A 26556-nucleotide genomic window follows, 5' to 3' on the forward strand; every position below is an offset into this window, starting at 1 on the left:
ACATTTCCACCCCGATCTTCTGTTCAACATGGAAAATGGAACCCCAATTATAAAAATACATCTCTATCATATTGATTGAATAGCGGAGGAAAGGAGAAAATAAAGTATAACCTTTATTGTTACAGATACTACATCATTTAAAGTAAATTAAAAAAAAAATAAAAATGAGCCCGCACTTAGTAAATAAGCTTTTGCACTTCAAGCAGTATTTTCTGGTTAGCAAATAGCGCAATACTTTCTGCTTACTCATAAAAACCTCACCAAATTTCACTTTCTAAAATCATTGCCAAAGAAGTGGTAAATGCTCCATCCCTGGCAGTCTTCAAGGCCAGGTTGGACAGGGCCTTGGGTGACATGGTCTAGAGTGAGGCGTCTCTGCCCATGACAGGGGGCTTGGAACTAGATGATCTTAAGGTCCTTTCCAACCCTAACTATTCTATGATTATATGATTTTAAAAGGCAAAGCCAAGAGCAGTTATTAACTAAAAAATAGTCATAGAAATAATAAAGTGCTTGAGAGATATGAAACGTACAAGGAATCATTTACAGTAGCTGCCATAGGGCTGTTTCTTGGTGACATATATGAAGGGAAGAAACAATAATGAAGAAGAAATAAGGATAATTCATCAGAACCTGTCTCTTCAGGTATGTTCTGCTTACTTAATCAATCCACAGCATTGAATAATTAAATTGTTCAGTCTAGTAATTTTTACTGAAGTGACAGAAAAAAGCAATTATTTTAATATAATGCAGAATATTCAGTGCAAATTGAGAGTACCTCACTATCTCATTAAAGTTCTTAATTGATCAGCTAAAAGCAAACAATGCCTAAACCAGCTGGTACTATGGCGGATCTTTGCTAATTTATACCTGTGTGTGGGAGACCTAGAGTGTAACCAGCCCATGAAAGCACCAGAACTGGCACAAACAGCAGAGATGTGACATTGCTTCATTTGTGGGCAAGCAGTAGTCTGACGAGACTTAACCATGGTGGGGGGTGTGCAAAACATTTTTAAGCTTTCCTGTGCTCTTTCACTGCTTTCCTTAGGTGGAAGAAAAGCTGTGTCTACATTATCAACTCATGCAGTGCAGAGCAAGAAAAAATGAGTTGAAGACCCAACATCTACACCCCACACCTCTGGGGAAGGGGGAGTAAAATCAGCTGAGCTTTAGTCTTGATGCCTGGAGGGTGTTTTCCCCTTTGGCTTCTTCTGAAATTAACCAGCCCTATGTAGAGGGAGACTGGTCTACAGTGCAAATCCAAATGGAGAGTGTGGAAGGGATCAGGAAATTAAGTTCAGAAATCTATTCCTTACTCAATCTAAAATCCTGTTCTAGATGCAAGCTGTGTTTGCGAAGTACTTCTCATTTTATGAAAGCTTCTGTTCATCCACGATCATAACATAAGACACCCACCTCAAAATAATATTTCCAATAATAATATAGAATTTCCTCTTAGACTCCTTAGAATCTGAAGCCTGAACATCTAGGTGGTCAAATGGTTATCAAATTAACAATTAGCGACTTGTGGGTGCTATAGCTGTATATCCTCCCAATAGTAATTATGTTTCTTCAGGATGTTGCAGTTGAAGAATTAAAGTTATGACAGAATGAATAAATTCTTATAGCATCTACTGGTCTGCTGTTTGTATGGCAAGGAGAGGACCTTGGTGGAGGAGGTTTTGTATTTTCTTTAAATAGGTATAATCACAAAATTCTCTCTAAATTCCTTGTTGCTCCCATGTTCCCAAGAGGCATGATTGGAGGGATAGGCTGTGAGAGGCAGGTGGTGTTGACTGACACAGATCGCATGTGCTCTTTTATCTGCAGCTGTGTGCTAGCACTCCCTCCACAGAGCCACTTCTTTCACAGCTGGCTGAAATTCAGAATTTCTTTCACTGTCTCTGTGTAACAGTTACTTCAGGGCCAGTCTTCCAAACCTAGTATCTGCCTTCCAGCTCAGCACAGTGTTTGGCAAACAGCAGAAGATTTGATGCCTTATGGATTTACTTTGCTGTCACGTTCCTAAAGCAGATGGAAGGTATACTGGAGTAGTCATCCAGAGTCTGGTGAGACAACTGCTTTGAGAAAATGCTTTCCACAGATGATGCCGATTGCGTAGCCTAAATGTTGCTTATTCTGTCATTCTATGAAAATTTGGCATCTGAAAACACCAGGGTATTTACATATGGGAGACCAATAAGGACAATAATTGGATGTCTAATGTTTTTAGTTTTAAATTACATTCAATGACTTGCCATCTGTACAACTGATAGGTAAAGAGAACCAAGGGAAGGTTGCAGATGTTCCACATTTGCTCTCTCACAGAGCAGAAGTCTTGAGTATCACTCATGACCCTGATGGCCACCTCTGCTGCACTGGAATTCTGTCCGCTGGAACAATTGTGCATTGGAACTCTGAAGCTGAACTTCATAACTTTTATTCAGTTTAGCAGCCAAATTTCAAAGTGTGAAAAACAGAGGACGATAATTACACATAAGTTCCTATCTTGAGAATCATGACTACATCTGTACCCAGTTAATTTCCAGTATCTGTGAAGTTGTCAGAGATATAGGAAGAATAAAGGAAACTTTGTAAAAAGTGAGCAAGATACAGCCCTGGGAAAAAGGTTAGGATGATACCACAGATCAGCCAACCAAGGCAAACACAAAGAGAACAAAACTGCTGATGGATCCAAACAGAAGAGTACTTCAATTGAACCATCCTAATTAACATAAGACATACCCCACCCTTGGGTAGGAAAACCCCTACCAATGCAGCCCCTGCCCATAGCAAATGCACAGTAAAAGGAAAATGCTGGGACTTTACTAAGTAAAGACAGGGCAACTTGAGAGCCAGTGGGAATGAGGTTGATTAAACATGACTAGAAAAATACTGATAACTGTTGCTCAGCATATATAAAATGTTTACTGTGAATGGAAGCATGCTAGCTTTGTGAAGTTACCACCTAGCACACATCTCTGCACAGACAAGAAATTAACAAGTATCTCAACTCTGTTAATTTGCTTTCTGTACACAAGGTGAAGAACCCTGGTTTTTGGCACAAGAAATTGATGCATAACTTAAAACAGGTCTCCCTGAGATGACTGCTTTCAGCTTCGTCATTGTTTCCCACATCTGCTCAGCGTTTTATTAAGTCAAAAGCCAATAAAAAGATGTGGTGTAGTAATCAGAATTTCCACATGCTAATTTTCAGACAAACAAATGAGCTTGTCTCATCTCTCAGCTGTCCTCAACAAGAATACCTGGCACTGGCCATGACTGCCTTCCCACTTCAATCCAAGATCGTTCCTGGAGGGCTCAGGTACAAGCTACTGGGAAAAAATCCTGTTCCAAGAGATCTGCATCAATCAAGATGGCTGAAAGAAGACATTAAGGATAAAGAAAGGAACATGGAACTGTTGGAACAAGTCCAGAAGAGGGCCACGAGGATGATCAGGGACTGGAGCACCTCCTGTATGAAGATAGGCTGAGAAATTGGGGGCTGTTCAGCCTGGAGAGGAGAAGGCTGCATGGAGACCTCATAGCAGCTTTCCAGTATCTGAAGGGGGCCTATAGGGATGCGGGGGAGGGACTCTTCATTAGGGACTGTAGTGATACGACAAGGGGTAACGGGTTAAAACTTAAACAGGGGAAGTTTAGATTGGATATAAGGAAGAAATTCTTTCCTGTAAGGGTGGTGAGGCACTGGAATGGGTTGCCCAGGGAAGTTGTGAATGCTCCATCCCTCGTGGTATTCAAGGCCAGGTTGGGCAGGACCTTGGGTGACATGGTTTAGTGGGAGGTGTCCCTGCCCAGGGCAGGGGGGTTGGAACTGGATGATCTTAAGGTCCTTTCCAACCCTAACTATTCTATGATTCTAAGAAATACTGAATAAAATGTAGTACTTAGAAGCACCTGGTAAGACTAAAATAAAATTCACACATTCAAATATTTTGTTATTCAGTAGATACTGCTACTAACTGATGTGTGTCTCATGATCCCCTTGTTATGCTGGAATAACAATTCATCTCATAAAACAGAGCGTTTACAGTACTAAACTGAGTGCATCACTGCATCTGAGAAGAAATTATTATTTTTTATTCCATGATCATACACTGAATGATAAAAGAAATACTGAATTTACTTCATGCATTCACTGCAGTATACTCTCATCGTGTACTCTCTGCAATTGATAAAGTGGGCTTCCCTAGAAAAAGCAGTTTGAGGCTCTGTCATTAAAATGACATCATAAGAATTGCATAGAGAGGCCTGAATTAAGACGCTGCATGAAAATTTAGTGCAGCCTAATTTTAAGTCATTTCTTTTGCAGTTATGCAGATGTCAAGTCACTCTTCATTTATGGAAAACAAATCAAAAATACTGTCATCAAAAAATGTTGTTAACTCAGTTTTGACTGTTTACAGTATATTTATTGAAAACATTTTCAGTATTTTCCTATTTATTGAAAATATTTTTGTAAAGAATTGGTAGGCTGTCAGTCCATCTGTTTATTCTGTATGTTACTATACTACAAACCTATGAATTAAGCCCTTAGATTACAAATAGAAAAATAACTTGACTCACAGTTAATGTAAGCAGATTTCAAATTAATAATGACAATGTCTTTTTTGTAATTATGGAAACAGATTTTGGTTCCTTTCTGTTGGTGCAAGCATGGTACCTCTAACTATACTGGATCAACTGTGGCACCAGCGAGCTCTCACAATTTGCTAAAGTTTAGGATTAATGTTTTTGGCAAGAAGTCCTGAAAAGGAGAATATTTCATATAGCTTTAGTCAGTAGTGTGCATTTTCACTGACTCTGATTGACAACCTTCACACAAAAAAGGCACTATGTTGTATTAAAAGTTTGCAAATCAGTTCCAGAATAGAGCTGGTACAGCTGGATTGTCTGTTAGAATCTGCCCATGCTGTGGTGCCCTTTAAAAGTTGCCCAAGACCTGTGCAGTGTATGAATTGTTCTGGCAGTCTGTGTCCTGTTGCCCATTTCTTGAGGTGCCACAGGGTCCTATGTAGCCATGTGGTGGGAAACATTAATCAGTGCATTCAATCATGTAACAGATAACATGCTGCCAAGGAAACACTTAAGGAGGGTTAAGTGAAATAGAATCACTACTGCCTGACAATTGAGAGACTTACAATATGCACAAGAGATACATGTTGATTCCACAATGGAAGAGAGGTGCAGGTGCATAGGAACTTTCATATGAGGCTACATTACTTGCTGTAGCCAAAACCTGAGGGTCACTTGTTACAGTTAATCCAGGTTCAGAGAGCAGCTACCTCACACAGAATTCATGTATGTTATTGTAGACCTTTACACGGCTACATTTTTCCTGCTAGCTAGAATAAAAGAAGTACTATAATGAATCAAGCTTGGATTAAGTAGTTTGGGGTTACAGTTAGATCTCAGGTGTTGACTAATAATAGACCTGTAATTAATCACTTTGACGTTTCTTTATAAAATCCCGACAGCACTTATATAACTCAAAGGACTGTTGCTCAGTTTACTTCCTGTAAATGATAAAGATTCATGAAAATCAGTTGTATTATACAATGGATGAAAACAAATTTGAAATACAGTCCTGATAATCCACAATAAATACATGCAAATTTTCTGTATTTATTAGTTTAGATAATAGTGAAGCTTCGGAGTAAACTGAAAATGAGGCACTTGACCAGGACTTGCTACTTTTCTGTAAAATGACCCCTATCCCCCCCTATTTTTTTCTACAACATATACCATACAGAATATGAACACATATCTAAGATTTTAAAAACTATCCTGCTATTACATCCTCTCTGAATTGATGGGAATTCCTAGGGCAGTTTTTCCACAGCTGAAATGCTGGATGTGAAGAGATTGTTTTCAGACTCCAGAATGGCTAATTCCCTCAGGTACTGATGCCTTTCTTGTACGCGGTCCACCTTCATGTGCAATGTACAACATCCTCCTTGAAGGGATACCTTTCCTTCACACTTATCCTCCAGAGGCTGAGGATTCACAATTGCCTTGTCAACTGCCCCTTCCCTAACAACTTATCCTCGCTGCTTGGCTTCCTTATGCTCTAATTCAAAATTGCTGCCCCCATTCTCCCAGCATTGGAGCATCCAGGTGATGATGTTCTCACCTGCACAACAGCTAAAATCTTTTAGCATATTCTGCAGCTCAGTCAAGGAGAGAGATCAATAAGTTATCTCTTGTTCTGCCTCTTCCTCCGTTTCTTGTAGTGGTTCCTCTAGTTCTGGTATTGGCCCTTCTTCATCTCTTCCTTCACTAAACAAGTTATTTTCAAATTTCCATTTCCTCTTGCATATAGGAGCAACTGATACCGACACAGGTTTGTTCTCTGGTTCAGTCATATCATCCATCACCGGAGTGAGTGGTGGTCACGCTTTTTGTCAGGGTTTGAGTAGTTGCAGTACTGGTCACAGGAATTAAAACAGCCACAGTGCTTGTCACCAAAGTTTGAAGTTTGAATAGTTACTGTACTTGCTGCTGTTATGGAGCTAAAAATAGCTGCAGTGCCTGTTGCGAGAGTTTGAGTAGCCCTGGTACTGGTCATCACACAAGAGTAGCTAGTGCTTGTTGTGGAGATTGAAGTGGCTGCAATGCTTATTGCTGGGGACCGAGTAGCCATAGTGCTTGCCACTGGTATTTTAATAGCTATAGTGTGTCACAGGGGTTGAAGTAGCAAGTCTTGACACTGGAGTCTGAGTGCCTTCCAGCCGCAGTGCTTCTCACAGGGGTTGGAGTAGCCACAGGTAGCTGTTTAACCCTGAGCAAGATCTGAATCATATTCAACAACATGCTGTCTCCTAGCAAAAGACCCAGGCTGGTTTCGAGGGGAAGGGAAGGGAAGATGAAGGGGAGCTGGTGGCTCTTCATGGGGAAAAGGTCAAAGCTATAGTTGTTAATGGTTCCCAACAGATGGCTCCTGAGGGACAAAGGTCATGATACAATACTGAGTGGAAGTAGCAGATTACTCTCATGACTAACAATTCCATCATATCATAACCCAGCACTACAAAGTACAACAAAATGATAACCTTAGCCCAAGCCCCACAGATAAACATCACCACAGGAAGTACATATGACAAGAACAGTATCACATAGCATACCAGAAAGCACATGTGTGATCTCTGAAAACAAATGAGGCAATGTTATGGCCAGTGATTATTACAGTACAATAATAACAACAACATTGTTACAATACACTCTGCTCAGGTCAGTTGTTATCTCAACCCTTTGTGCCTCATGCTGGGTGCCAGAAAGGACTGCCATGGTTTAAACACAGCCAGTAACTCGCTACCAGGGAGCGGCTTGCTCAGCCACATTCCCCAATCCCTAGGCAGGACAGGAAGGAGATGAAGAACATAAAATCTGCAAACTGTGCTAAGAAAAGTTTAACAACTAAAGTGCAATATAAATAGTAATACCAACAATAACAATACTAATAGGAAACAACAGAAATATAAATGAAAATTCAGAAAACCCAAGTGATGCCCAATAAAATTCCTCAGCACCTGCTGACCAATACCCAGCCCGACCCAAGCAGTTATTGGACCCTTCCAGGTAGCTTCCTCCAGTTTATATACTGGGCATGACACGCTATGGTATGGAATACCCTTTTGGCTAGTTTGGGTCAGGTGTCCTGTCTCTGCTCCCTCACAGCTTCTTGTGCCCCTCACTTGGCAGAGCATGAGACTGAAAAGTCCTTGATCAGGGGAAATGCTGTTGAGCAACAACTAAAAAACCGGTGTGTTACCAGCACAGTTCTCAGACTAAAGCCAAAAAACAGCACTCACCAGATACTAGGAAAATAACTCTGTCCCAGCTGAAACCAGGACATTTTGGTTCTACATGAATGCTTTCATACAAACCTGTTCAATTAGAAAAAGTGCACAACACTGCAAGAGCACAGAAAAACTGGAGCAACAGATAACAGTTTCAACTAAGCAAGCCAGACTAGGTATCTTTCCTATTATCACACTGCATATTAAAATTCAGTACTTTAGAGCTTCATGTTTTTAAGGGTAAACCTGAGAAAAAGTAATGCTGTAGAGAAAAACAGCAGAAAACTACTACAAGAGCCCACATATCCTTTTAGTTTAAATTTAATTTGTCAGACAGAAGTTATCTATGTACAATCAGTGTGCATTGTAACAATTCTGTCAATAAAGTCATTCAAATCTTCTAAAATATTAACTGTCTGCATAGCACATTTGACATTATTGCCCATGTTGAAGAGGGAACACAAATGGATTTACAAGAAATTTTGGCTGACTTAGATTCTGAAGTGTTTAGATATTTAACACTTCCTCTTTAAAACCAATGCACCTGAAAAGCTTTCCAGAGCACAGTTTAGCTGGATGTTCCTTACCATTTCATTACAATCACAACACTAACAGCTTAACAGGAAAATAAAATAAAAAAACACGAACCAAACAACAACAAAAACTCCCACCACCACAAACAAAAAAACCCCAAAACATGTATCTAAATTATCCAATGAAAAAGGAGCATTAAACAGAATAATATGTTCCCTTTCCCAATTTTTACATTCTAAACAGTGATTCCATCAAGATGCTTTATTAAAACATGTAAGTACACTGATTTTGTTTCATACTTGTAACAAGAAGGCCTGAGTTGGTGGGGAAAGGAACAGTCAAAAAAAGCCTGAGAGGGAAAAAAGCTCATTTAATGAATTTACAATAATTTACAGTCATTTGTTTGTGTGTTGTTTTTTATTTTTTTTGTTTTGTTTTGTAAAAAGGCATTATAACTGATCACAAACAGGAGAAATCCTGGCTACTTTACAGGTACAGAATTTAAATATTCAAGCTTGTGATGAAAAGTGGCAAGGTGGTCGCAGTGTACAATGTAAACAAGTAGCTTTGGAAAGTGAACAAAGTCCTTGAGAGTTCTTTACTACAAAAGAAAAGAAAATAAACTCCCCATTCCTTCCTGAAACATGAGCACAGGTCAGGGTTTAAAAGTTCATTTACAAACATAATTTAACATGTGTTCAGCCTAAAACCATTTTGACATGAAGAGTTTTATAGTAAGATCCAGTCTGAAAGGGGCAGTGTTTGAGGTCCCTGTAAAAGTAAACATCTATCTTTTCTTAAAAAAAGAGTGCCCCAGCATTTGCAGCACAGTGCAGCATAAACTTTAAATACAAAAATATTTTTCTTCTGTTGGTATAATAGACCTTGCATCCTGGAAAGAAGTAACAATACTGCTACTGATAGAATAACCAGTTCATATCTTTCAAGTCATGTAAGGCAATTACTGTGTTAGTTTACTGGATATGGCTAAAACGTTCAGAGAATGACAGTCTTTGTTATGTTTTCCGGCTACTCCATGTGTGTTCAGGTGTACTTTTATGATCTGATGAGTGTTCAAATGGAGATCTGTGTCCTAGGGGAGATCTTGAATCATAAGACCTCTGATCTAATGGTGACCTTGGGCCACTACCTGATGCTCTGTGGTCCATTTGCCAGTCTGAGTGGTACCTATAATCTCTAGGAGACTTATGATGGCTGTACTCTGAAGCTGAACGGTGATCTGAATATATCCGGTGGTCTGCATGGGAACGGTGATCCGAATGAGCCCGGCTTTCTTTTAAACCTCCTTCCAGGTTTGACCTGTGGTCTCTGCTCCTGTAGTCATCTAACTTTCTATGTTTACTGTCACTGTAGTATCTAAAAATAGAAATTATTTGTATTAGTGTTACTGAACACACATTAAAAGCCACAATTATGTCAGATCAACAGAGCTGCATGAGAGAAATATTGCTATGATTTTGCATTACTCAAAAAAAAGATATTTTGATGCTTGCTACAAGCATACTACAAAACCAGGAAGGGAATTCTGAACAGATTTTAAAAGTGATGAACTCACCTGCTGTCTTGTTTGTAGTGATCCCAGTCTCTGTGATCTTTTCCATTGCTGAAGGCTGAATAGGGCCTTTTCCTACAGTCACTTTTCTTGTAAGCATCTCCCTGATGCCTGTCTTTATGATGATCATGGTATTGTGACGAATGTCTGTCAGAAGAGTAACTGTCCCTGCTACTGTCATCATGGTTTGTATTCTCCTTGAGTCTTTCCACATCTGTTTGATAAGGCAGAGGTTACAAGTAGTCTCATAAAGTATTTTCTTCACCTAATTCAAACAGCACTTCCTACCAGTCAGATATAAAGCAGTATAAAACTGACACTGTAATTTGACAGAAACAAGATCTAAATACTTGAAAGACAAATGCGCTAATGCAAGTGAACTGAAACCTCAGAAGTCAGAGGGAAGCAAGCTTGAATGTACACGTGTAGGACTCAGAAACGGAAATTTTCAACCTCTCCATTCAGTCTGTGAAGATAACTGTGATCCAAACAAGCAGTGAGTAGAGGTGCCTTTAGTAGAGCAATAACAGACAGAATGATAGCAACTTCCCCTCTAAGAAGGGATGGCCTGAAGAAGTTGTAAAGATACGGCTTGCAAGTGAAAGACTGTCAGTGGTATTTCTGAAACACATTATGTTGCTTGTTTAACAGCTTTGGCAATGTGTATGGTGGGATCAAAAAATTAAACCCGAAAATTGTTTCCAAATTGTTTTTAAAGCAAGGTGAAATAACCTGCTACTTAAACCAGTAAGTACCAGCTTCAGTCTGTACTCAGCTGTATTTCATCAACTAGTAGTTTTGCTTATTAGCCATCTCTAAGATATTAGCAGTGTGGGGGACAGATCAAGGAGACATGAAATGAAAAAAACATGAAAACTAACATATGTAACACAAGAATATACTTAAGGTTTCTTACCTGGATTCCTAATTATATGTGTATTCACATTGCTGCTAATATTCTGGTCATTGTGTTGCTAAAAGAGACAAGTACAAAAACTCACTGCTACATCCCAAAGTTCGTCTGAATTAATTAGAAAAATATCCTAACAAAAGAGACTACTGCAAACATAAATGCTAGATAAAGGGTATTTGTGTGTTCATTATAAAAATCTAATAAAAGCATTATAATACTTAAAATACATACCTGTATTTTTAGAAAAGGTTTGAAAATATTACCTGAGACTCTTGACGTTTTTTGATTGCATGTTTATACAGCTTGTGCAGCTTTCTGGCATCAAATTCTGTAAACTTAGAGACAAAAATCCACAAATTTCTGAGGAAGAAGAAAAGAAGATATAATTCTTTTATACATTTTTCTTGTATTATGCATCAGAACATGGATTTAACTGAAATTATCTAAACAGCAGTACTTCAGCAAACCAGAAACACTGTGAAATTTACACAGCATTGCTGAACTGCACAGCAAAAAATAAGTAGCTGTATTTGAAATATTTGAAAGATTAACTCCCTTAACATTTGGCACTACTTAATATTTATCAAAAATACTTCAGAATGCAAAGTGGATGGAAAGTAGCACTAACAACAATCATGTTTTAGAATGATTTGTGCAGCTGCTTAAAAATGTAGATAATCCGTTTATGAATGTCTTCTGAAAGGTTGTTTGAATGAGTACTCACCACTCAGTACATAAAAATCTAAGTAAGTAAAAATACTTCCAAAATTGAAATCTCTTACAGTTAAGACATATGACCTACAAGCCTTATTGCATGAAAATATCAGAGATTTTTTTCACAGAATTCCAAAACCTGGTCAAACCTTTGAAATGAAAGAACTGTGAAAGAGGAACAAATTAAGTCTTTTGCTGTCAAGATGCCAAATCTCTAAAGCAATAATTTCCTTCTACAGGTAACAGATCTGAATTCTAGATTTATTTTTTTTTCTCAAATTTACATGTGGAATGCTTAAAAAGACTACAGTCTAGTGTTCAAAAGCACCTGAAGTGTGCAGGCTCAGGAAGAACAGCTCCTTTGCCAGAACACTGACATTTTGGTCTAGAGGTTTGCAGAAGCAGACAACCAGTCAATGGCATGCCTAATTATACTTGTATAACTTCATATAAACTTACTACACTTGCTATCAAAGATAGCTGAAATACGTATTTTATTAATCTACATGTAACACTGTGGCACTATAAAGAAGAACAGCTCTGAGCTTCCTACTTCAACAAATGTAACATTTACCAAAATGTAAGACGGAGATCTGGGTTTCATACCTCAGATCAACTTAATATTTTGAAGTAAAGCAAGTAAAACCAGCAGAAGCATTCTACAGAAGCAGAAGTTTCCAAGAAAATGAAACGCTTAACAGACTTCTGTATATGAAAGCACAGGCTGTATTTTCAACCATAAAAATACTGAAGTGAATATTCTGATAAAAGTAACCCAAACTGCATCAAGAACTTAATGAAGTTTACAAACTAAATTCCTTTCTATATTTTTATGTCACCTCCTAAAGATGCAAACTCTACTTTAAATTTTAAGTATATTTGAGTACATTATAATAAATACAAGCATCACATACAATCACAGTTAACATGTAATTTAATTTTAGAGAATATTTTTAAAAGAATAAGGAATTCTGGCACTCAAAATCATACAAAGCTCAATTTGCCTCAAGAATTTTAAAGGGTTTGCTTTCAGTTTTAAGACATGAGATGACTCTACCTACTGGACAAAATGCATGGCTATGCATTATGAAAAAGCCAATCCATTAAAATTACAACTATCTATAATCTTCTTTTTATAGATCCCTATTTAAAACATCAGAAAGATACCAGAAAGGGAAAGTAAGAAATGAGAGAAATAATTAAAAACTACCCTGCCAATAGAACGAATTTTGGATTTTCCTTTTTCAAGAAAAAACATTGAGAATAACTTACTTTCTCCACTGTTTAATTTGTTCAGGATTTGTGTACTCCTTTAGACATTCAGTAATGTGATCCCCAATTTTGATTAGACACTGTCTAGTATGTTCCAGCTGCTCTCTTTCAGAAAGGCCCTTCTCTGGTCTATCCAGCTGTTTCAATGCTGCTTTGACAGGCCTCATTCTTTCTTTGCACTGTAAAAAGGAAACAAGTAATGTATTATTTCAAAGGAAAATTCTGAACTATGACCCACCCTTTACTGTGATACACATACACCCAGGCAAAGACAGCATTGTTAGAAGCCAAATAAAACACAAGACTTGCTCACAGCTCTTCAAAATCTTTTATAGGTTTCCTTCAGAAAAAGTTGTGTTTTGAATCCCCTAGAAATTTACTCCTCTATGAAAGCATTAGATTATAGAAAATACAGATATCAAGGATGTAAGAAATCACTGATTTAATATAAGGGATTTCCTGAGGGAAAGGACTTGTTACAATTGGGTTTTACAATCAAAGCTTTCAGCACAAGCATACAGGACAAGACTAACTTTTTAGCACCTTGAAAGCTATACTAACTCAACATCATAATTAACTATGAGTGTTCAGTACATTTCCAAAAGATACTTTCTGCAAATTAAACCTGGCAGCAGAGGATCAACACTGATTCTCCAAGCAGTTTTGAAACCTCAGTCCTATTCAGATTCTAGAAGAACTTGTGCTTTCAAGAGTAAAGCCAGTTTGGATATGCCTAGATTAGTAACAACAGTGATGGCAATGCAGATACATATCATATGTGAGTTCCTGAATTTTCACACTTTGATTCAGATGTTTTAATAATAAATCCAGATAAAACTAGTTAGCAGGATTTAAATTACAGACATTTGTTTAGGAATATCATCCAACTACAACAGCATGGTAAAGAGATGAAGAAATGAGTATTTTTCTTGTCACAAAAAGCCAAATTAGTTAAGCCTGAATAACCCACTGTAGCAATTTGCACTTGAAAGTGTAGTTAAATATGCTAAGTAGACTGCATTTGACCATGGCATAATGACAAACATACATTCCAGAAAAAAAAACCTGGACAAACAAGTGTTTTCCTATACAGAAAACCATCCTAGAATTACTCCCAGCTTGTAGAAAAAAAAACAAAACAAATCAAAAAAAACAAAAAAAAAACCAACCCCCAAAAGCCCCAAACAACCCACACAAACGAAAATAAAACATAAAAAAAGAAAAAAAGAAAAAAAAACCCAACCCAAAAAAACCAAGCCCAGTCAACTACATAAATAAAAATAAAATGAAGACAAACAAAAAACCAACCCACACTTAAAAAAAAAAAAGACAAGACAAATGACTGTAACAGAATGAAGCTGAGTATCACCATTACCATGTAAGCATCTAGGGACAACCAGGGAAGATATTCCATTGCCAGCTCATGCCACTAAATAATTAAGCAGCTGCACTGCATATTGCACTAGACAAAGCTTTAAGCTGTCCTTCAGAAGATGGTTTACTTTTAGGAGAGTGCACTGCTTAAATATAGAAGTGGTCAGAAAAATAGAACTGTACATGGAAATCAAGTGATTTTCTGTTACTTAGACACACAAACATATCCACCTGAATCACTTGAGACTCATCCTGGAAACCACAGGTGGGTTACTTGAAATGTTTAGAATAAAACCATACATAGACCAGTCACTACCATACTCAAGAGGATCTTACTTGAATGTCACAACCAGCACCCGCAACAACCCCAGTAAAGCTGGCTGGCAAAACCAAACATCTGTTGAAATCTTGAATGACAAAACACCCACAGGAGAGTAGCTGCTCAAAGTAACTCATGAATACCTTTCCAAAGGACCCAGACAACATATAAAATTTATATAAGTTGTGCATACGTACCTCTTTTCCTCCAATATTGATTCTGTTCTTAGTCAGAAGTAGTGATTCAACAAAATTATTTCGTTGTCAGAGACATTACTCCAGCAAGGTATTTTTATGGGCCTTAGCATTTGTTCCTTACTATGTCTACTAATTTAAGTCTGCAATACTTATGGAGGGAAATGCTGAAACTTAATTTGTTAGCTTACAAAGAACAAAGGTGTACAAGATAAAGCAAAGCCAGAGACTCTAACAGTTGAACTGAAGGTCACTGATGTCTACTCTTCAAAGAATAACTCAAGAAGTTATTCTTCAGGATATACCTTTGAAGTCTATACTCTAAATCTATTCAGCAGATAGATCAGTGGATAAATACTGAATAAATACAGCAAACTGATGGAATGAAGACAAAAATTACTTTTGTCCAGTATCAGTAACATTCACTGATATGAGACTATAGTAGCAAAAGAACAACACCTGTGTTACTGTGCCCGATAACAGAACCAAGAATGTCAGAAATTGTCCTCATATAGACTTATAAACACTAACTCATCAAACAGGGACTTACCACACTAAATGTTTTCTGATCTAGTTCTTCAGATTCTTCTGATATAGGAACTGGTTCACTAGTTGCTGTAATATGAACTGGAGTATCCAACAATGGAGTTTTTTTAGTTTTTTCTTTATTTTCAGATTTTACTTCATTTACCTAAGAACAAGATATAAAAATATCTTAAGTAAATTTTATTTTGGCTCTGGAATTATCCTATAATATATGACAATCCCCGTAACTACTGAATTCTTTTCAACAGTAAGAATAAAAACTATGCTGACATTCAATGACAGTACATTTTACTTTCTTTGTGGGATGGAAAAGAATAGAAATTAAAGAATTTCTTGCAAGCACTTGTACTCTGAGTCCAAATAAAATGTTATTGAAGACATAATTTCCCATTTCAAACGCCTATCACCATGGTTTCAGGTAGTAAAAATAAAACTTCAAATTACGTAAAAGACTTTAATGAAATGACAACTGATAAGATCCAAAATACCTTTTCATCTCAGAATCACTCACATAAACCTAGTGGCCTTTTCTAGTGCTACACAAGATAAGTAAACCTAGTTACCTTCTCTTCCTTTACTTCTTTTTCTTTCTGTGTGGATTCTTTTACTTTGTTTTCTCTCTTTTCTTTAAAATCTTTTTCTTTTAATTCTTTTTTATCCTCTTTTTCTTTTTTCTCCCTTTTCAAGTCCCTCTTATTTTCCTTTTCTTTTGTCTCTCTTTTTTCTTCAGCTTCCTTCTTTATACCAATATCTGGCTCAGGCTTTTCTTCATTTTCTTTTTCTGCTTTAATTTTTTTATGTGGATGTTTCACTGAAACAATCTCATCCTGCAATACGCAAGCATATATGTCACATCAACTGAGTTCCTATCTGTACAAAGTTTTGTAACTATCAGACTAAACCATGTTTTTTATCTGTGCATTTTTTTTTTTTCTTTATGGACATAGATTTAAAACCTATCAAGTAGAACTGAATGCAGTTTCAAAGATGAGAACCACTCATTCACTTCCTTGATGTGACAAAGCAAGTCTTGACAGTGGTAGTGGAGGTGAGAAATTAATGTCCATTTAACTTAGAATTCTGTCACTCTAAAAGGTAGCTAGGCTCTGAACAGGTAAAAACTATAAGGAAGCAGGTCTCACAAAACTGAGCTGATTGGTCAGGACACTCAAGTGATGCAGACGTTAAAAGACCTCTGTTCTAGTTAGCTTTGGTCCAGCAACTTTTTACCATTATTAAGCATTCACAGAAGTAACAGAGTCACAGCTTTCTTTTTTCCAGAGGTGTTCTTTTTACTAGGCTTAAAAAAAAGTCTTAGTTATAGAGTAGTCTGACAGGGGTTGATTTAATTATCGGAAGGTGAACAAAGAACTGCTCAACTGGTCTGTAAGGTCTGACATGGAAACTCAAATCCTTTCAGACACAGAAAAATACCATAGCAACAGAAGTTATTATGTACAGGAGCAAGAATCATTATGATTTTTGAATTTGAGTACATGCTGTAAAGACATATACAGAATCCATTGCAGAAAAACAGATTAAAGAATTCCCAGTACATGAATCTGAAGAAGTTACTTAGATGAAGTATCAAGTAATCAACCCAACCAGGACTTCAGTATTTAGGCATCATGGAAACTTCTCCACAAAACCCCAATGACTTCAAGAGTTTCCTGAATATTCTAGCAGTTAAACAGTGAAGTTTCAAATTTTGCACACAGTATGGCAGCTAAGTAGCTAAAGCCAATGGTTTAGATGGTTGAAGCCCATTTTTGCATATACTCCAGTTTTCAGAGGTGCAACTGTTAGTCTGTGTCTAAAAATATTAGTGATGAATGTGTGTTATTAAATATACAAAGGGGGACAGCATTCTGGACACTTTCCCAAAACGTAACAAGTCAGTCAACTGACTAGCAATGTCTACTCTTTTGATGAAATCAAACACTCATTTTTTAAGTAGTCTGAGCATTTAATTTAATTTTACGATTCAGATGCCCATGCTAATTCACTGAGAATGGGACAACATTTACAATTCTTAGTTTTATATTCCAGACAAACTACTGTATATATAAACATAAGCCATTCTATGTTCGATTTATTTTTTTTTCCCCAGCTTTACATTTTAATCTCCATAGTACAGTTTAAATACATATAGGAATGCTTTAGTTAAAAATTACTTCTTTTTTTTTAATAGATATACCATGGTTCTTCTAAGGCTGACTCAGTTTTAACTATGTATTCACTGTGTCTTCTATGTATTCACTATGTCTACGGCGAGTTGACAATTACAATGACTTGTAATAGTTTAAAATGGTTGTGCGAGACACTTCAATTTAGTTTATTTTAAACCAAGTATGAAGTATTTTAATGATACATATAGATTTGCATTGATTTATTTAAACTACTATCAAAGTCATAAAATTAGCTGTGACATGACCCCAAACTACTTAAACATTTATCTCTAATGGTTACTGCTGTGTAATAAGTGTTAGAAGTAAAAAGATGCAACAAAAGTAGAGGCCTAAAGAAACATCAGAAGTTACAGAACATTAAATAGTTGGCTAGATAGTCTTTCTGGATAATGAAAGCCATGACATACACAGAAGCTTTAACATGCAAGTGTTGAAGTATCATCTATTCATTGTGCTCATTCTAATTGACCTTGATGATTTTTTTCCCAAGCCTGAATAAAAAACTTTACCTGAAGAATCACTATCAGTTGTTTAACACATTTAACACATTATTTTATAATTACGTGTTGCATTAGGTTTGTTAGACTGCAACATTTTTTAAAAAATATTATTTGGAAAATTACTCTTAATTCCTAAGTTACTGGCTTATCATTAAATTAAAATAGACACAGTCTTCCATGTTCCTGCATTGATGCAACATTAGATATACTGGCGATAGGAAAATGGTTTCAGGTGCTTCAATTTTATTAAGCCAAATATAACATAGAAATCAATCCTAGCACAAAGAACTAAACAGCCATCTTTACCGTATGAAAAGACATTTACCTTGTTATCCTCATCTTCATCTTCATCAGATTTTTCTGAGGGTTGTGGTGATGACTCACTTTTTATTTCTTCTTTCATTTTTGCAGCCTTCATCACCTTATTCTTCTTAGTTCTTGTTTTCCTTCTCTTTGAATTGCCCTGAATGGAAATTGGTCTCTTTAATATGTAACTGACAAGCATCTTTGCACCACAGTTGCAAGAAAAAAAAATAATATTTGTTTTTGTATCATATAAAGGGTTCATTTAATTTGATTTCTTGCCACTCATGACCACCACTTTTCTCAGGAATGGAGAAAGAGCATAGTGCAACAGTAGAAAATACATAGAAATAGAGAAAAATTCAGTATGTGTCCTGGGTTCAGCAGCAGCAGTCATTTTTCTCCTTCTTAGTAGCTGGTGATGTGTTTTTGACTTTTAGGCTGGGAACAGTGCTGATGACACCGATGTTTTTAGTTGCTGCTTAGTGATATCTAGTCTGACCAAGGACTTTCTGAGCCTCATGCTCTGCCAGGGAGGAGGGGAAGCCAGGAGGAAGCAGAGACAGGACACCTGACCCAATACCTTTTTGGAGAAGTGTTCCATACCACAGCACGTCATGCCCAGTATATAAACTAGGGGCAGTTACCCGGAAGGGAGATCACTGCTCGGTCGGGCTGGGTATTGGTCAGCGGGTGGTGAGAGATTGTATTCTCTTCCCTTGTTATTTCCCTTATCATTATTACTATTGGTGGTAGCAGTAGTGGTTTTGTGTTATACCTTAGTTACTGGACTGTTCTTATCTCAACCTGTGGGAGTTACATTCTTTCGATTCTCCTCCCCATCCCTCCAGGAGCCGGGAGGAAGTTGGGGGGAATTGAGCGAACAGCTGTGTGGTTTCTGAGTGACAGCCTGGGCTTAAACCACAACAGTATGAAACTGCAATTAAATTCTTGAGTTAGTGTCATCACATGTCACTATATATTACATATGATTTATAACATAGGGTAATACTACACAAAATACAGAACTAAAAAAGGGCTAGCTGACATGCCCATAAGCGTATTATCTGAGTAATGAATGCCAAATTTTACTTACTGCACCAGCAAGCCTCTGTGCTTCCTTTCTTGCAAGGTCTTTATTAAGTAACTTAATGAGGTAGTCTGCTCGGGTCTGTAACTGCTTCGCCTGGGGTTTCTTATCTGGATCATCAGGCAAAATCTGCGGAGAATAATGGTAGTATTACAGCTCTGAGTACAAATTTCCAGGTTTGGAAGATGCTACCCTGGGGCACATAGAACAGAAAAAGCTGCATAAAAGGTAGGAAACAACCCTCTTCAACTACGTCTGGCAAATATGCCAGCATTTCTGAAGCAATGGAGAATTTTTTAAAGATTCCTCTCTAATCACACAGCCAGTGCATTCCTGGAAATTACCTCGCAGTTTGAAATAAACTCAGGAAACCAGCCTCAGATTCATTTCCACTCTGATAGTTTAATTAAGAATTTTATTAAGAAACCTATTTAAGAAAGTTAGTTAAGAAACTTAACTCCTGTACCTATCATCAACAGAACTCTTGGCTCTGCATCATTCATCTTCTAAACACAAAATTCACTACATGGTATTGCAGATTACAAAACCATAAATAGGTGGTTTCAAAAAACAAATTAATGGAAGGCAGAAGCAGTAATCATTATTAAATGAATTTGGACACAACCCTGGCTCCTCAAATCCCAAACCCATAGCTTGTTGGCACTGTCACAAAGTTTACCTCACCTCAATCTTTCCTTCAATACCTGTTGCTCATTAGTGCTAAGGAGCTATCGCACTGATTTTAGTTCAGCTATTCTTATGCTGTGAGTGAAAGACAGCTTCAAGTGAGGAACCTGGGGATTAAGCAGGGATGGGGAAACCAAATCAGATCTCCAGAAAAACCTCCTTTCCAAAAGCTCAAGAACATAAAATGGACAAAACTAGAACAGTTAAAATAGAGAAGGAAAAGACTAAAAAAAATCATGACAGTGGTCCAGCTACATGGATATAAGTCAACACAACTGACTGCAAGAAAGCATACTTAACCTGAACACACAATACCTTAACATTTAACAATATACCACAAGAAGAATACTAAGAAGTACAACTGATGTATAAAGTCTCTGCTGTTTCAGTTATCACAAAATAAGTTCTTTCAGTATTTTTTCTTAGTGGCAGTACTACCTAAACAAAAAAATCCTTGAGGAAATGTAGATAACATACCTTCTGTGTCAAACTGAGATCAGGATCCATTTTTATCATTTCCCAGCTGCCATAACCATACTCATAGATGCCTATCAACAGATTGGAATCATCTTCCTTACCCCAATCGATATCAAAATGAGCAGCCTTGGTGTGGCATGGGATGACATACCTAACAGAAATAAAGTAGAAAGATGAGATTATTACTTCTGACATTTAGCAAGGGGGAAAAGAACATATTAAAAGTGATCTAACTAGGTTTACTTTCTCTGCTAAGATGCTGGTATATTTAGGAAATTAACAAAAATATTTATTATTATATTTTCTTAACATTTCTATAAAATATCAAAATCAGCATTGAAATGTGCTTTAAAGCTGACCAAGACTAAAATGTGAAGAACAGACATCTGTCTGTGACCATGAGCTCTGTCACAGAGTTAGCTAATCATGAACAAAAGCAAAAATCATCATCCAGTGTAACTGCTAACTAAGCAGATAGTTTAGGGATTGTGATACACAAGGAGGGAAGGGAAAATTTTCAGAGAGCAGTAACAACTACTGTTTTCCCATCAAGCAGAGATGACACATACTGCAAGTCTTCAGCAAGCCTGAATTCTAATTCTAATTATTATTGGCAACTGAATACAGCCCCCAGTGAATACAATTGGGAAGCCAAAGCTGTTACTGGCTTCCACGGCACGGGAAGAAAGAATGAAGTAAAGATGTGGAGCACGTTAATGCTGCCAGTCCTTACAGGGAATAGAGGACAATGCCATCACAGTATGCTTTGAGTCAGTTACCTGAAACAAAGCTAATAAACTTGAAAAACATTCAACATTACTACTTCCTAAAAAAAAAAACCAACCCCAAACAAAAACCAAACAAACCAAACCACACAAAACAAAAACAAACCAACCAACCAACCCCCCAAAAAACAACCAAACAACAATACCTTTTTCTTTCTTCTGGATCTGAAGGAATGGATTTGTGCAATGGTGCCAACTCTTCTTCATGAGATATGACTAGCTTTGCATTCACCTGCACTCCTGAGATTCGGAATGTCGGGCCTTTAACTTTCCCAAGTCTACCTCCTTAAAATAAATGACAAAGCCATTAAAATATTTACCTTTACAAATACCATACAGAAAGTAATAAAGAAAGCAGGTAAGACTGATGCTATACCAGCAAACTTCCACTTACGCCAAATGACCTTTTCTTAGCCAAATGCCTGAATTAAGCTTCAGAATCAAAAGGTCTTCTAAATAACAAATTACTTCTCCATTTCACAGTAAAGCAAAGACATACTGCTGTCTCCGATGACAATTCACAGAGTAAAAAAAATTTAAAAAGTCACCTTACTACAGCCCTTTTAAAAAATCACCCAGCATGAGAACATTTTTATTTACATTTTCCCCCCAACAAAACTGTTTTGTTATGATCAGAAAGCAAGAATAATTCAGACTTGACATTTTTTATTGCCTCCTAAGCCCCCTGAACACATTGTACCTGCTCTTTCTTGTCCAGACGAATTGTCCTTTAAAGCTTTAATGCATCCATTATGTACAAGCTCTCCCAAACGTCTAAGATCTATCTCTGATTTATCAACTAGCTCAGCATCTCTAGCTACAGCATCTAACCTGTAATAAAACAAACACACATTTTAGTATCTCTGAAATTTCAGGAACTGTGAATGATTCCTTCAGACTCTGAAAACAGAGAAATGATCATGTAAGTTACCAGTCAGCCACACTTGCTATGCTGTTGTATAATTTTGATCTAAGACGGGGAAAGAAAAAAAAAAAAAAAGGTGATTTAGGTATCAGGAGACAAAAACTGTAAAAGGACCCTAACCAGACAGTGTTGTGATAAGTTACTGTGCATTTATTTTAAAAACAAAAAAGGAATCGTAATACACAATAAGCTCATATAGACCATAAATATTTTAAGGAAAGTAAGGAAGGGAAGTTCTTCTTGAAATATAGAATAAAGCAAGCTTAAAAATAAGAACTGACAGTAAGGAAAATGCAAAACTAACTTTTGACAGTCACAGCAAATAAACTTACAGGCTTTCAACAGGCTATCAAACAGGACAGTTGAATGATTTTCATCAATGAAGATTAAATAAGACAGAAGGTAAAGTTTAAAGATAGTAAATAGTCCTGCAAATTGAAAAATTTACTACTGTGTGGCTCTTTGCACACATAACATAGACTGAGAAGGGGAAGATGTAACCTAAACTTCTGCTATATCCGAGACAAAAGACTAAACACTTAATTTTCTCTTCAGCAGAAGATTTCTTGGTATATTGCTTGAATGTTTATGAGAACAAGATTCCAAGTTGCTACACACATAATAATTAAACACATTTACCTTTCGAGGGGGCCACCAAATTTCTTGTAACTCTTGATAAACCTAGTAACAGAAAATAATATTGCCTTTTAAACATATGCTTAGCTAACTGCATTAGTTACACAATTGTATTAATATGATTATTAATCCTAGTATAATGCTATGTGGACAACAGAAAAAAACCACCATAAAGTATGGGAGCTTAGTGTATCCAGATAACTCCCAAAAAATCAGAATTTTAATGGTTTAAGAACTGATGTAAATAATCCAATAGTAAGTACAATTTATTTCAGAAATTGCTTTATTAATTTCAGAAGACAGAAGATTCAGCAGCTGGATGTATCTAATCATAAAAATTTAATGTGGATTTACAGTAAATGGACATTATGTTATGCCTTATACAGTAAAAGGAGCAATGTGCAACAGGTAATTTGAACATTTTGGAAGATATGACATTAAAAACCACACTCTCTCTAGCAATGTGTAAGTGATGGAAAGAAACTGGAGATACCTGGGATAGAACTGAAATAATAAAAATAATTTAAAAAAGAAAGAAAATTTCTTAAACAACTGAGGACTCAAATGCTAGTGCAAACACAAGATTAGCCTTTGGAAGAAGTACCAATTCAGTGCATTGCTAGATGAAATGGAAAGGCAAAGAGAATCTTTAAAAGTTATTTTTCTAACCAAAAATACTTTGAAAGCTTTACAGCACTTCAGAGAAATATGCATACCTAAATTTCAGAAGCAAAACAACATTTCACAACCCCAAAAAGGTAGAACAAAAAAATCCCCTCCTTCAACCCCAAAAGATATTTTAGCACCAAATATTGAAGGCACTTACTGTACAGGATTCAAATAGAATTTTATATTTTTTTAGTTTAAAAAAGCATGGGAACACATTAATTCACCTAGTATCAAGAAATCCAAAAAGGAAACAATACCCACTCAAATTTTTGTAGTTGTCACCAAAAAGATTTACATATTCTTTCAGCACTGCAGTAGATAAAATAATGGGAAGCATATAACTTTGCTTGTGTCTTAAAGGAAAAGCTTACCCATTGTAACAACTAGATTTTGGAATCACTGTCCTCATGGGTTGCAGAAATTAAGAAATGCAAAACAATCAAGAATATTTTTCAAACCTAATTTTATCCCTTTTTAAAATGGGTTCAAGTTCTTGCTATGACAGTTAACTATGTCAGGACCACATAACATATAAGGTGAATTCTAAACACTTAGAATAAAAAAAAATTCAGAAGGCAGTCTATTCTTCCTGAATTTCTTTGTACTTTCAAGCATTATTATGTCTTGTGTCTTTAAATATTCATGTCCCCCCATGTCTTACCGCCTGATCTCTGCATCACTAAATCCTTTAATATTTTCTCGAGGAATAGTTCGTGGTCTTCCACGCTTTTTTGGCCGTTTCCTTTCCGAGATGGAGTCGCTATCAGATCCAGAGTATCTTCTACTCCTACTCCGCCTCCCTTCACTTCCATTAAAGCTGATCTGGAATGTCAGAGTAAGTAGTTCAAAGCTACATTATTAACAAACATAAGTAAAGTTTTACGCAGCCTGTCAAAAATATGTGTCCAGAAAAGGAGGGAAAAAGCCCAAACCCAAAACCCAACAAACTAACTAAACCAACAGCAACATAGAAGTACAGGTCAGTAAGAACCAAGAGGCACCTGTTTTGCGCAGTTTCTCATCCTTGGGAGCATGTAGATTTCTTCAAGTTCTTTTTGTCTTTCTTCCTCTTCTATTCTTCGCCTCTGGACTTCTGGAATGATTTCTTCCCAATTTCTTGAATTCCTTTCTGGTTCCAACTCAATATCATCTTCGTCCATATTGGAAAAGTTGGCCACCTTGTATATCAGATTATACGTATTTTCAACAAACTGATACATGACTTTATTTGAAAAAGTTTAATCAACAAATATTTTAGGAAAACAAAATTCTAGATGGCATATTTTATGCACTTACATATTTGACGTACGCTATTGTTGTATAATATGTATAAAATTCATACATACAGAATACTTTATAAAACACAGTCTCTAGTGCAAGTATTTTTAATCATTTATGAAACAGACATGAGACTCCATGCAACATGGGCTAAGATAAGATGAGAATCTTTTTCTTCTTTTAAAAGTTGCTATTACCAATGTGTGGTGAAACACCTTTCTGACAGCTGCAGACTGCTTTTTAACTTTCTTCAAAATAGGGCTAACAACATTTGAATGCCCAAGCTTATGTGAAACTATAATAATGTAAAACAAATCAAACATTAATATATTGTAGAAACCAAAATATATTGCAAATGAGTCATCAGTAGGAGAGCTATTTCATAATCTGCTGATGTAAACAAATAAACAACACAGAAGAAAGACAGTACTGTTTATAAAGGAAAGTGTAATATGCAGGAAGGAAAGAACAGACCAATACCTTGAACTGTGAAAGCAATTCATCTCCCACAGTTAACGGACCTGGCTCATTTTCCCGAGTTTCGGCCCTCTTCAAAATTTCATCTATATCCATTTCCTATAAAAGAAGTTTCTCTTTACAACGAAGTAATTCATACATATTTTAAGTTATTATATTATCTATCTAGTCCAGATAGATACCTGGGGCTCCTGTTCTTCCCCTTCGGGTTCTTTAAAAAGTTCCTCAGCACCAAATTTCAAAATTGCGGATAACTCCTCTTTATTAAAAGGTGTTGAGCTGAAATAAAGTAAGTTTGAGGAAAAACATTTTATCTTCATAACTTGAAAAAGTTCTTTATAATCATGAGTCAATTAAACTTTCTTTTTGCTGTTAAATAAAACCTATATATATTTTAATATATGTATGTATGTATATAAAAGTCTACAAAGCCAATATACTTCGCATCTTTATTTTTTAAACCTTATTTTGCCTTTAATTAAACAAGTGAAGCCACTTACCTTTTTATTTACTTGTCAAATATACTTAACTGTAAATTGGTATGGCAATAAATACAAATATACCTTGAAGGAGTAGATCCTGTATGTAGTACAGTTTTCCCTGTAGTGTCCATTCTCTGAATTACTAGATGATCTAACACCATCTTTTTCTTGGCTCTTTCAAGAATATCTTCTTCTACTGATCCTTTTGTGACTAGCCGATAAATATTAACCTATGTATATTATAAAAATAGTAAGCAACAACAACAAGAAATCTCAGTCTTCACTACAAAGCTTATGAATTTGTTGACTGATTTCAAGTATGAATTACTAGGTTAATCATGTTGCCACAGACTTTACATAATTAAAAAACAAAAAAACAGAGGCAACAGAGAAATTAATTCTTAGACCTGCCTTTTTTAAGCTTCAGTGGTTTGGCACAAGCATTGCCAAAAGCAAAACTGCCCCATTTCAAATTATTACTGTATGTCTTCTGCAAGAAAGAACCCTGAAGAGAACTAAGAAATATTTAAGCAAGTGAGATGTGCCTGGTGTAGCAGCTATTGTCTAGAATGACATGATGCCAATAAATGTGAGACAGATAACACAACTCTTCTCCCTCTCCCACCCATATTATCACTCCATACATGGGAGATTTAAAAAAAAAAAAAAAAAAAAAATTAAATCAGCATTACTAACATTACATATACAGCATGTATTAGTTATTCTCAAAAATACATGAAGACTGAATGGTACTGACCAAGCAAACAGCTAACTGTACAGAACCCTCCTTCAGGTTCGG

At 36.4% G+C, this 26556-nt stretch overlaps 1 protein-coding gene across 2 annotated transcripts in view; it reads right to left on the minus strand.

Moving 5' to 3' along the window:
* Nucleotides 1-8128: 8128 nt before the first annotated feature.
* The window catches only part of CHD1 (chromodomain helicase DNA binding protein 1), a 37385-nt gene continuing 18957 nt past the window's right edge, over nucleotides 8129-26556 (minus strand). Inside the window, exons 18-35 of one of the 2 annotated variants that reach the window (XM_062630051.1) lie at nucleotides 25839-25987; nucleotides 25458-25554; nucleotides 25279-25374; nucleotides 24522-24698; nucleotides 24182-24342; nucleotides 22855-22896; nucleotides 21991-22121; nucleotides 21437-21575; nucleotides 20506-20656; nucleotides 19348-19470; nucleotides 18274-18411; nucleotides 15823-16086; nucleotides 15264-15404; nucleotides 12827-13005; nucleotides 11104-11200; nucleotides 10844-10901; nucleotides 9931-10141; nucleotides 8129-9731 (exon numbers count right to left, since the gene is read on the minus strand). In XM_062630051.1, the coding sequence (XP_062486035.1) occupies nucleotides 9371-9731; nucleotides 9931-10141; nucleotides 10844-10901; nucleotides 11104-11200; nucleotides 12827-13005; nucleotides 15264-15404; nucleotides 15823-16086; nucleotides 18274-18411; nucleotides 19348-19470; nucleotides 20506-20656; nucleotides 21437-21575; nucleotides 21991-22121; nucleotides 22855-22896; nucleotides 24182-24342; nucleotides 24522-24698; nucleotides 25279-25374; nucleotides 25458-25554; nucleotides 25839-25987 (2715 nt within the window). In that variant the 3' untranslated portion in view covers nucleotides 8129-9370. The remainder of the gene's footprint in view (nucleotides 9732-9930; nucleotides 10142-10843; nucleotides 10902-11103; nucleotides 11201-12826; nucleotides 13006-15263; nucleotides 15405-15822; nucleotides 16087-18273; nucleotides 18412-19347; nucleotides 19471-20505; nucleotides 20657-21436; nucleotides 21576-21990; nucleotides 22122-22854; nucleotides 22897-24181; nucleotides 24343-24521; nucleotides 24699-25278; nucleotides 25375-25457; nucleotides 25555-25838; nucleotides 25988-26556) is intronic. The other variant, XM_062630052.1, reaches the window with a different exon arrangement.

Source organism: Pezoporus occidentalis, unplaced genomic scaffold (genome assembly GCF_034315485.1).
Source record: "Pezoporus occidentalis ecotype Australia unplaced genomic scaffold, CSIRO_AGI_Poc_V1 ctg346, whole genome shotgun sequence".
Taxonomy (NCBI): domain Eukaryota; kingdom Metazoa; phylum Chordata; class Aves; order Psittaciformes; family Psittacidae; genus Pezoporus; species Pezoporus occidentalis.